The sequence below is a fragment of the Alexandromys fortis genome, unplaced genomic scaffold (assembly GCF_014885135.2).
Source record: "Alexandromys fortis isolate MF-2015 unplaced genomic scaffold, M_Fortis_MF-2015_v1.1 scaffold_40, whole genome shotgun sequence".
Taxonomy (NCBI): Eukaryota; Metazoa; Chordata; class Mammalia; order Rodentia; family Cricetidae; genus Alexandromys; species Alexandromys fortis.
In genome coordinates this window covers 8,774,389-8,787,196 of record NW_026067966.1, presented here as the reverse complement: position 1 = coordinate 8,787,196, position 12,808 = coordinate 8,774,389, and the positions used below count along the sequence as shown (strand labels likewise).

General features: G+C 40.0%; 1 protein-coding gene across 1 annotated transcript in view; it reads left to right on the top strand.

Annotated features, from left to right (window-relative positions):
- The first annotated feature begins 732 nt into the window (after window positions 1-732).
- Window positions 733-12,808, top strand: part of Pth2r (parathyroid hormone 2 receptor) — a 97,233-nt gene continuing 85,157 nt past the window's right edge. Inside the window, exon 1 of the mRNA XM_050154195.1 lies at window positions 733-807. Within this exon, the coding sequence (XP_050010152.1) occupies window positions 733-807 (75 nt within the window). The remainder of the gene's footprint in view (window positions 808-12,808) is intronic.

Sequence of the window (12,808 nt, the reverse complement as noted above, 5' to 3'; positions counted from 1 at the left end):
GACTGAAGGTCTCATGACCTTTTATAGCCCAAATTCTATGTTTCATTAGTAATTTTTGTGGAACACACACACACACACACTCACACACTCCACACACTGCTTACATACCTGTCCGCTTCTATTCCTTCCTACCCAGAAAATATCACTGTAGTGAAGAGAAAATGAATCAGCGGTCTTCAGGGGGTTATATGTAGATTGTGCAGTGGACAGCTACAGAGACCGACCCTACAGCCCCACCCCCATCCCCCGGAAGACTTTGTCACACTGGCTCCGTGGTGGTGGATGGTCAGCACGCATATGGGAAGGAGGAAAGTTTTGGGCTACTCCTCCTAGGACTCAAGGCGTCCCCACAGATTGCGTGGGGACTCAGAACCCACTACAGAGAAGCATACACAGCGGGAGTCTAGTGTGGCAGCAGCCCTGCCTCGGGAATCTCTTGGTCTGGGGTTCCTGGGTTGCGGACTGAGTGACAGGCAAAGGACGCGCCTGCATCCTCCGCCGCCTCCCCGAGGCTGTGCACTGTGGAAGGCGGGACCACCCGGAGCTGACACACCCGGAATCCGGGTTCTCAGACTTAGGGGTGCACGCGGCAAGACCTGAGACTCCCAGCCGGTGGCTCCCGCGCTCCAGCTGCCCAACTGTGCCTCACTCCCCATCACAAGTTTGCCTAGCACTGGCCAAGTAGTCGAATCTGGGACCCAGACGCTGCTTGTGCCTTGGGCGGCTCTGGACATGGCCTGGCTGGAGGCTTTACCCTACGTTTGTGGATGGCTGATTCTCCGCAGCTGTCTCCTGGTCGGAGCGCAGGTAAGAACTAGGGTACTGCTTCTTCAACCCCTCTCCAGCATCTATCTTACCGCGCCTCTCACTAGCATCCTTTTTAGGCGGGAGGTCCCGGGCTCCGGGCGTTTTACCAGCGTTTGGGATCGGGGAATGCACAGCTGGAATGGGAAGAACTTTGTTCTTCCACGGAATTCCCGGGATATTTGTTTTAACCACCTCAGTGATTTTTTTTGTCTGTTGTTAACTCACCATCGTGTTTGAGAGCTTAAAACTTCTAGGATCAATGGTGCAGTGTAAAAGTGTAACTCTCTTTCTCTGATACAGGAGCAAAGGAACTAGACCTAATACAAATACCACTCGGTTCTTGGGTTGAGTAGCGGTGGTCTTGTAATTTTCCTATTGCCATTGTCGTTTGGGGATTTTCTGGGAGATCTCTCATAACGGGGCTCTTTAATGTAGTGCAAGGAACAGTTCATCCTCACTTATTTTTTTTTAGTCAAAGTATATATAGGGTTCACAGTTTTTTTTTTCAGATTAACTAACTAGAAAGATGCTTGCAGCGCTGTTCTGCGGGTTGAGTCCTGAGAATTAAAACAGATCCGAGATTATATCTCTCCGATTCGGTAGAGGGCGCACGTTGATCATCAAATAAAGATTCAATAGGTTTTTTTTTTTTTTTTTAAACCTTTCCTTTGGCAGTTAAATGCACCCATGAATACGTTCCTGTGGTACTTTAAACGATGTCTTTGACTTTTAAATGACCAGCTTAAATTTTAATAATTCAGAAGATACAGTTAAAAATAACTAATCTGCCATAGTCATAGCCACATAAAATCAGAAGGTATTTCTAGAAAATACGTGTCCTGAAAAATACTATCCTTTACCTCGCATAATCAGAACGTTTCATGGAGACTTATTATGTTTAAAAACAAAACAAAACAAAACAAAACAGCAGCAACAACAAAACCAAATAGTGTCATTCGATGGGTACTTAAAAATAGGTTCTTAGAAGTTTGAAAGAAGACTCCAAACGAACGGAAGAACTACAAGAACTACGGGTATCTGGGGGAAAGCCTTCTAGACTGGATCGTAAATTTCCATTGTGATCTCTAAGGAGCCTCCTACATTCCTGTCCAATAAGATATTTGGATAAAATTCAAAACCACTATCTTTTTGTCTAAAGGGCAGATCTACTCTGATCCTCTCTTATATTCAGTGTTCTAAGTTTCTTCTCTCAAGAAATGAAAGATATTATTTAGTTCAATAAAGAAATGAATCACTGTGAAATCATAAGCAGAATATTTCATTTGCCTTTTGCTCTCAATAAAACAAGTAGAACCTCGGTTTGAGCACCTCTGCCTGTTTGGGTGATGTACCTGTTTCCCTTGGACTGTCTCCTGTGGTGTAGGACATTCTGCAGAGGCTCTTCCTCTGCCCACTACAGGCCAGTGGCCTCCCCCTGGCTCTCACTGGGACAGCAATAAACATTTGCAGATATTGCCAAATAGCGTTGGGTGTTGAAATTCCTCCTGGTTGGGAATTATTTTTTTAACACTGATTTTTCTTTCTCTCTCTTTTCTTACCCTTTTTTTTTTCTGTGTGTGTGTATAGGGATTCATAAACCTACAGTATGATGACATGTTACATACTACCTTTTTAATCTTAAAAGAAAAACTGTAGGTTTGAATAAGTTACCTTTACCTATTTATATATCCTCTGACCTTCAGTTCTTTTGTCTTAGAATTATATTGGACTTTTTTAAAAATTCTATAATTCTTGACTTATTGTATTAGTTTATGGATATTATACATTCTGAAATTTCATTAGTTAGTAGGAATAATAATAGAGCTGAAACACATTGTAGGTATTATTTAACCAAATGTTACCTACTGATTCTATTAGCTAAAGAGTAAGAGACAAGGTATTTATGAAAAAATAAATCTGTCTTGATTTATCTTTGGAGTGCTAATTAAGTGATGAATATATTCAGAGATATACCTATATTTAAAAATTATAAAATATTGAGAAAACACCAAAGAAGACAAATTTAAGTAGAATAGATAGTATAGAGTAAATGTTTGTCAATTGACATTGGATCGCATCACAAAATAGATAACACGGATCAGTGGCCATTGATTCTTGTAAAGATAGCTGTCATTTTCGTAAAGAAGTAGTCTTGCCTCAAGACACAACTTAAGACTCATGCTCTCATAACTTGGATGTCATTGGTGAGTGCAGCAGTGCATGACTTAAAGCCAGATGATCACATGATAGCAAGTGCCGCCATATGCATTTCTCTACTGTGCTAGTGGGTCTCCCTGGAGACAGACTTAGAGTCAGAGATAATGGTGTAAGAGGTTTGTTGAGGGGGTGGGGAATGAAAGGATACGGAAGAGGAGAAAGTTAAGACCTGTGGTGCTGGCTGTAAGGCAGACTGGCGATGTGGGATTTCCCCTCTGTACGGTGAACATCATTGGTTAATGAATAAAGTTGCTTTGGGCCTCTTGCAGCCCAGAATAGGGCAAAGCAGGAATTCCAAGCAGATATATNTGGTGACATTTAAGGCAGTCTCCTTTGGTGTGGGAAGTCTTTCTGTATATGTGTTGCTTTTATTGGTTAATGAATAAAGGTGCTTTTGGCCAGTGGCTTAACAGTGTAATGCCAGGTGGGAAATTCAAACAGAGATGTAGAGAGAGAGTAGGCAGAGTCAGAAAGAAGCCATGTAGGTGATGCAGGAGACAGATGCTGGACACTGGGCAGAACCTTACCGGTAGGCCACAACTTCTTGGTGATACACAGATTAATAGAGATGAGTTAACTTAAGATATAAGGGCTAGCTAGCAATATGCTTAAATGATTGACCAGGTGGTGTTTTAATTAATACAGTTTCTTTGAGGTTATTTTGGGTTTGGGTTGCTAGGCATAAACAAGCAGCCTCTGATGCCAACGTGTGGCTGACTACATTCACGTAAAACCTGAGAAAGCTTGGAAAGGAATTCTAGACACAGAAGAACATAGTTAAGTATAGTTTCTTGGTAGCCACTTTTTTTTTTTCCTGGATGGGCTCTGTTTGCTGGTGACGAACAGGGGTGTCACAACTGTTTTAAGAGAGGTCTTCCTAATTCAGCATTAGCATCAAAACAAAAACAGAAACGAAAACAAACAAAAAAACTCCACATGGTTTCAAAATGGCGGCTTCCTGGCTCATGCTAGTTGTGGGAACAGCTCTGGCTCTTTCAGGAGGCTGAACACTTAAATGGAGTCTGTGAGCAGCGTGTTACAAATTGCTTAATGGTGATACAGACCTGCTGTGACCCTGGAGCTGGGCAATGTGCATGGCTCCCAGAGGCAGTGAACATGTCTCTACCATGTTAATAGTCAAAAAATAATTACAAATACACATGCAATAAAGACAAATCCAGATGGAAAAGACCTCTAAATGGGTCACAGTGTTAGATAAATATACATAGGCTTGGGAGAGAGAAGGAATAGTTATAAAAAGAAGTAAACAGTTTAACAAAAAACCCAAGTCTTTAAAGGGACAGAGTGCAGACAGTCATAGATTAAAAAAGTAAAAAAAAAAGCCATGTAAATATGGAAAATACTCAGTGAGACTGGGTTATGTATATTATTGTATTTTCTTTGAATTTTTTTTTTACTGTGAAGGAGCTAAGTACAGAGAGACATTTCATTGTATGTGCTGCTAATCTAGAGCAACATATGTACTTTTCGTTTTTTATTGATTTTATTGAGCTATACATTTTTCTCTGCTCCCTTCCCTTCCTCTACCCCCTTTCAACCCTCTCCCATGGTCTCCATGCTACTAATTTACTCAGGAGATATTGTATTTTTCTATTTCCTATGTAGATTAGATTCATGTATGTCTCTTTTAGGGTCCTCATTGTTGTCTAGGTTCTCTGGGATTATGATTTATAGGCTGGTTTTCTTTACTTTATGTCTAAAAGTCACTTATGAGTGAGTACAAATGATATTTGTCTTTCTGGCTCATTCAATATGATGTTTTCTAGATCCATCCATTTGCCTACAAATATCAAGTGTCATTTTTTTTTCATCTCTGTAGTACTCCATTGTGTAAATATACCACATTTTCATTATTCATTCTTTGGTCAAAGGGCATTTAGGTTGTTTCCAGATTTTGGCTATGACGAACAGTGCTGCTATGAATATACCAACATATATACTTTAAAGGTATCTTGACTTCAAAATTTGGGTCTAAGGATATGTTGTTTTGGAAAAAAGGTTCTGATTTTGTTTTCACAGAGGATGAGAACCTGTGGATTCCTTCCAGACTAATGTGGTTTGATGAACCAAGACCATAGGTCTTCATGAACACCCAAAAATGCTTCACCCAACAAAAAGCTTGGAGAGAACTATGCCCAAATTCCCAAATATTGTTTATAAATGTTTGTTTACATTAAAAGTGTGATATGCTATAGAGATGAATACTTTGCATTGGTATGGATCTTGGTTTATTAAAACAAACTTAAGGTCAATTTTGTTATGCATCTACACAATATATATATTCACTCCTGCTCTTGATTAAGGCATTGTGTATGTGAAGCTAATTTAGAAATATAATGTATAATTAAGAAATACAGGTTAATAGATAATCTATAATAGTCAAGCATCTAGTCATGCTAGTTAGGTTTTCTAGATGAACAGATATGCATTTCAGATGCATAGGCATTCTTCAAACCTCTCAAAGACTAACAGAATATGACATTTAAAATGTTTTAAGAACTGAGGACTTTTTATGACAATAAGACACATCTGCTCCTGGCACCACCAATCTACTTTAAGAGGCTGATGGGCATCGAAGAGGCTTCTTATGGAATTTGCTAGCCATTTGGGCAAGAAACTGCTCTTGCCTGGACTGCTTGATGTTATGTTATGTGAACTGGACCCACAGAAAAATGACTGCTGAAGCTTCCTGAAGAAGGTGAAACAATCCTTTAGGGTTACTGCTTCATGAAATAGTCTGCCCAGGCATTCTGCAGAACACAGAAGAAAGTGACTGACAAACTGCCAATACAGGTGGAACTTTCTTTGGAATTTCCTGCTTCACTGAAAATTCTGCCAGATACTATGGGCCTATAGGCTGAAGATTGGGTACCCCAATGTTGCAGAAGATCTTTGGGTGACTATCCAGGCAGCGAGATGTCTCTGTCAGTTCTAGAGTTTTGGAAGTTGCTTACAATGCACTTCCTGTTAACTTAGGTAATATTTTATCCTTACGGGGTCTTTGATGGAGTTGAAGAACAGATAGTTATAGTTTTACTTAGTTATGATAAAAGATAAAGTAGATATAAATATTATAATTCTTGCTTGATAACTGTGTTGTTGTATGTAATCTTGCTATGTTAAAGTTAAAACCTTCCTTTTTATTTAGACAAGAAAGGGAAGGTGATGTGGGATTCCCCTATGTAAACTGTGAATACTATTGGTTAATAAATAAAGCTGCTTTGAGCCCATTGCAGAGTAGAATAAGGCGAGGGAATTCCAAGCATATAGATGTAGAGAGAGAGAGTAGGCAGAGTCAGAGAGAAGCCATAGGTGCCACAGGAGACAGATGCTGGACAGAACCTTACTGGAAGGCCACAAGATTAATAGAGACTGGTTAATTTAAGATGTAAAAGCTAGCTAGCAATATGCTTATGTGATTGGCTAAGCAGTGTTTCAATTAATACATTTCCTGTGAGGTTATTTTGGGTCTGGGTGGCCAGGAATGAAAAAGTAGCCTCTGCTCATAGACTGATGCACAGTGTGGATTCTGGGAAGCGTGATATAAAAGATCACGGTGTCTGGACAAACTCCCAGGAGCTCATGCTGTGGATGGGAGTATGTAAAGCCTGTGTGATACCTGATGCAAGCTGAGACCAGTGGGTAGATTCTCCTTTCTTGCTTCCACTGTGAACGGAGTGATAACGCTGCTGTGGGCCTTATCTAGCAAGGGGAAGAACAGCTTCAGGAACCTGGGTCACACACTCAGATCACACTCCATCTTCAGTAAACCCTGTGTACAGACCTAGTTCCCTCTGATTTTATTGTCCCTGTCTGTGCAGTGAGGCGGGGGGGGGGGGGGTCTGTGAGCGCTACAGACCTATTCTGAAGATCCAATCTTCTGAAAGGTCAAACATCTTAGTGGATGGTAAAAAAAGATAACCTATGACTCCACTTACTTGCTGACTAGACACCCAATAATGCGCTGAGCACTTTGGTGTCCCATTTAATTCCCACAATAACTCCATGTGATAAGCACTGTCATTACTTACATTTTTATAGATGGAGGAAGTGGGCTGAGATGTCAGAGAATGTACAAATGCAGATAGCTGCCATTAAAGAACTATGATTTGCCCTTTAGCTTCAGAGCTTCCATCCCCTGCTGGGACCCTTTTTGTGGCTGTCAGGGGGCACCCCTCAGCTACATTGTGTGCACACACCCCGTTGGCTCAGTAATGCTCTCCCCTGAGAGGTAGCCCATAGAATTTCTCACCTTTGTCTATAATGAGCACCAAGGCAGGTCTGTGCGGCTATAGACATGGGCACAATGTGAGTGTTCATAATGGGGTACTGTGCACAGCAAAAAGCAATGGGTTAAATATGCTCTTGCCAGTGTGATAAGATCACAAAGCAGGAGGAGATGTGACAGAGAAGTCATGGGATAATGAAAAAACTCCACTTACACACATGTATAATGCACAGTGCTAACGTATGTTGTGTAAACGTGTACAGATAAAAGGGCGTGTTTCACAGAGACATATGTGGGGATAGAGAATTGTGAGTGCAAAGTAAGGGAGAAAGTGGACAAATCAACTCATGTAGTCGCTATACACTCTGTGCCCCAGTCTCTCAGGGCAGTCCTAAGAGACAGAAGTACCACCGAGCCAGCACCAGTAGACAGAGCTATGGGGACAGTCTTGGGTCATGGGCAGCTAGGGCACTCTTTGTTTCAGCAGACTGAAATTTGACTGTTGATTATTGCCCCATTGTGCAGAGGATAGATTTTTCCCCTCCTGCTGACAGCCAGGGCTCTTGTCCTTTGTCTTCTAGTGAAAAGTACAAAGAAATCTTACGTCCCTGATAGGATGTATTTCTGTGGAGTTCTTATTGGATGCACTAACTCTGGGCCATCTTTTCAGCTCCAGTAGCCCAGAGGCAAAGGGATGGAAGGGAGGTAGACTTGTTTTTTCTTTGCAATTCATCAAGGCATTTTTAACTTCTTAGCACTTTTCTCAAATCCTTGTGACTAAATCTCTAACATCCTGTTTATTTTCTGGCTTTAGTTGTGTGGTCAACTGCTAGAACACAAGATACCTCTCCTTCTCCAGTCTCTCCCCCTTTTGTCACTTCTCTGGGTTAGTCTTTATTTTTTTTTTTATTTAAAGTGGCACTTCATTTATTCTCTTTTGAGTCTCTTCCCCCCGCCTCTCACTGTGAAACAGTGGTAATAACATCATTTATGCACAGATTGTGAGAGTCTTGATTTGAAAATGTACAAACAACAAGAAAATAAAAGTATTTTTCTCCTGACTGGATTAGCCAAGCTCTTTTCAATAAAAAGTGATTGGCTGAGATCAGGTGCTGCTGCAGGCTTTTGAATTGGCAGGAGGGAGAATTAATTGGTGGGGCCATTCCCTCTATCTGCCATGCTCCCCTTTTATTCCTTACGACAGCTCTAGAACCTGATTTCTTTCTGATAGCAATCAGACCCGTTAGCCATATCACTATTATATAATATACAATATATTATAAATAATATATAATATAATATAAATAACAATATTATATATAATATATCATATATAATATATAATATTATTCTATATACCTCTCTATAGAATAATATTATATAATATAATATTATAATATATAAATATATTATAAATAAATATATTTATATATTATATAATATTACTATTATAAAGTGTATATTAGTAAGAGTATTTGATTAATATGTGTGCTAGTGAGGATTTTCTAGAGGAACAGAACCAACGGCATGAATGCATATATTTATTAAAGATTTTTCTAAACCTCATCTTATGCTAAAATAGCAGCAACAGCTGAATTATACCCTGAGAGGCTGAGAACCTTGTCCTTGCTTGGTCCTCGAGGCTAAGAGCCTCAGCAGTCCTGATATAGTGTTGAAAACCACAAGGTTCATGGGGAGTCCTTTGGTCCTTACTTTACAAAGGAAGCCTGCAAACACTTCTTCTGATATCAGCAAAGGAATTATCAGCAACATCAGAACTGCCAGAGGGAAGGGCAAGCAAGGTCAGAAGGTCAGTTTGGAACTGTCCTTCTGCCATTCCTTCATATCTGCTACCAGGAGGTGCCGCTCACAGTTGGGGTGCAGCTTCCCACATCAGTTAAGGCTCTCTGGACAATTCTTCACAGAAGGCTCTCTACCAAGGTGATTCTAACTTGTGGCAAGTAAGTTCCTATGAAAACCAAGCATGAAATCAGCTTCCTTCTTTGGCCCTGAAGACAAATCAGAGAATCAAAAAACAGCCATCTTGTTTAGCAGAAAACACAGTAAGGATGCCCTGAAAATTATAAAACTGAATTTCAGCACCCTTAGGTTCATAGTCTCTCATTCTCTGCGAGCCTATTTTACTTAACAAATTTTATAGACTTGCTAAGGACTTTCTTCATGTTACCTGGTTAAGTATACAATGGGCCAAGTTTCTCTTCAAAAACAATATATTTGCTCTTTGTATAGATTCTAGAAAACTGAGAACCTTCCACAACCAAAAATACAATGGCAGTCATAACAGTTCAACACAGTGGGTGCCCCGAAGGCCTCTCATGCTCCAGACTGTGAGAATTCCTGGGATCAAAATGGAACACTGGACCGTGTTCCTCCCAAAAAACCTGTTCAACAGTTTTAGAAATGCTTCTAAATTAGAGTCAATGCCTAAAACAAATTTGGGGTGATGATAGTTCAGTAGGAGGGGAAATGAGCCTGACCTATGACCTGTTCTCAAGTTACTATGTCTTATGTCTTGTCCCAAATTACATTTACATCTCACAATATTGTTAAGTGTAACCATTTGCTCTCATTTGGACCTGGATTTTCTGACAGTACATAGATTTCCTCTTCCAGAAGCCAGTGCTTGTTCCCAGAACTGCTGACTACACTGCTCAGACATCTAACCTATTTTGAGAAGTATTTCTCTTTGTCTTCTTCCCTTTCACTCGCAAAGGTTGATAGTCACATCTTTATGTTGGAAAATGGGGAAACTAAGGCTTAACTCCTGGGTTTGCCATTAAAAATGATTTATGTGCTTACTTTGTGAGTGTGTGTTTCTGTGACTTGGTAGTGTATATCTGTATGAGTGTGGGTGTCTGTGTATCTGTGTTGAGTGTATGCCTAAATGTGTGTGGATGAATGCCCCTGGCTATACCTGTAGATATCAGAGAGGAAGAGGATATCAGATGACTGTCTCTATGACTCTATATGTTTTCATTTAAATCAGGGTTTTTTCCTTGGACCTAAGCCTTTCATTGTTTCTTCTGGGTCAAAAGCCAGCAAGTCCCTGAGATTCTCCTTCTCTGTTCTGAGTAGGGTTACAGTTGTGATTTGATACTACCCTTTATTGATGGAGCTGTGGGCTGCATTTCTGCTGCCCGGCTCCCGGCCTCCTGGCTAGCTTATGCCCCGAAATAACAACACACAAACTGTATTCATATAAACACTGCTTGGCCCATTTCTATTAATGTGTGTAGCAACATGAGGTGGTGACTTACCAGAGAGATTCAAGCCTACGTCCATCTTGGGTCAGAGCTTCATTGCATCTGCCTCAGAGAGCAGAGCTATGGTGTCTGAGCGCGCTTCCTCTTCCTCCCAGCATTCTGTTCTGTTTACTCCGCCTACCTAATTTTCTGTCCTATCAGGGCCAAGGCAGCTTATTTATTTAACCAATGACCTTCCTCCATCAACCCTTGTATTCAAACTCCAGTCATCACAATTGCCCAGCAAGCACTTCGAGGGACCGCTGTAGCCTTGCTGGGTTCACGTTTATAAAAGGCTGTAGAAGACTATGTAATTTACAAGTCATCATGTTAAGTTTTCTTTATGTTCTTAATGGATACGCTCAGTTGTTACTAATGTGGGTATATGGAGTTTCCGTTGTTGTTTACAAGTTAATAGTTTAGTGATCATATTACCAGTACTGATTTAATATCACTGCTTCTGCTCGAAATGGCCTTCTCATTGCTGACTGATATCAGTCATGCTGGTTTTCCTAGTCTCTACTTTCTCCCAGGATGACACAGCTGTGCTCTAGTGGCAGATGTGTTGCTTCAGGGGCGGCATTAGTTACAAATGGCTTGGCCCCTGGCCTTTCATGCTATTATTTACCCATCTATCATTTGGCCCAGGTTCTGATTTTCTGTAATCTCAAATTCTAATTGCTAACTAACTGAGGAAAGGATCTTCCTGACAGTTTATCACATCTCAAATTAGGCCAACACTGCTTTTAAAGAGGTAACTTTTGTCTGCTTGTCATTTCCAAATGGAATGAACTCCGTAGTCATGGAGCATGTCAGGAATCTCCCCAAATAACAGAGCGCACACCGTGAAGTTGTCCTTGGAGCACACATCTTCCATAAGTAATGGGGTTGCAGCAATCATGTGGCTGGCCACTGCATTTCATTTGTTCCCACAATAGGTTTTGAGTTCTGACATAGAAGGGACTCAGATTTCTTTGGTTATCAATACAATGTTAGTTCAAAAAAGATTTTTTTTGTCTAAATTTGAGTCCAAGACAAAAATGGTTTACATCCCCATTTACTATTTGTCTATGTTTATATTAAGCTAATACATACTTCCAATTATGATATATGAGATTTTATAAATTATATTTCATTTGACAAACATAAATTGACAAACTGTAGTATGACATCCAAATATGACCTATCACCTACTTCCATACAGGTTGAGGGCTAGGAATGAGTTTTATGTTTTTGATGTTTGAATAAAGATAGAAAGAAAAGACCAAGGTTAACATCTACAATGAAGCATATTGATTCTAGGTGCTGTTGGTATGGAGCTTTACAAACAGCACCCCACTCTGTGGTTTCATGTAAAATGCCTGATCCCCACATATTCTGTACTTCACTGTTTTTTTTTTCATGATAATCTAAATCTCAAGAAATTTTAAAAATAAAGAGAAGGACAGGGACTGGTGTTATGATGCAGGAAACCAAGTGTCCACTGAAGGCTGAAAAAGCCTTCAACAAAATACAACATCCCTTTATGATAAAGGTCTTGGAGAGAGCAGGGATACAAGGAACATACCTAAACATAGTAAAGGCAATATACAACAAGCCAACAGCCAATAACAAACTAAATGGAGAGAAACTCCCAGCAATCCCACTGGAATGAGGAACAAGACAAGCTTGTCCACTCTTTCCATATCTATTCAATATAGTATCTGAGGTTCTAACTAGAGCAATAAGACAACAAAAAAGATCAAGAGGATACAAATCAGAAAAGAAGAAGTCAAACTACTTGCTGATGACATGATAGTTTACATAAATGACCCCAAAAATTCTACCGAGGAACTTCTACAACTCATAAATGCCTTAAATAATATAGCAGGATACAACAAAAGTATATGCTCTACTATGTTCATAGCAGCATTGTTTGTAATAGCCAGAACCTCGAAACAACCTAGATGCCCTTCAATGGAAGAATGGACAAAGAGAGTATGGAATATATACATATTAGAGTACTAATCAGCAGTAAAAAACAAGGACTTCTTGAATTTTGCATACAAATGGATGGAAATAGAAAACACTATACTGAGTGAGGTAAGCCAGACCCAAAAAGAGGAACATGGGATGTACTCACTAATATTTGGTTTCTAGCCATAAATAAAGGACATTGAGCATATAATTAGTGATCCTAGAGAAGCTAAATAAGGAGAACCCAAAGAAAAACATATAGGCATCCTCCGGAATATTAACCTTCATCAGGCGATGAAAGGAGACAGAAACAGAG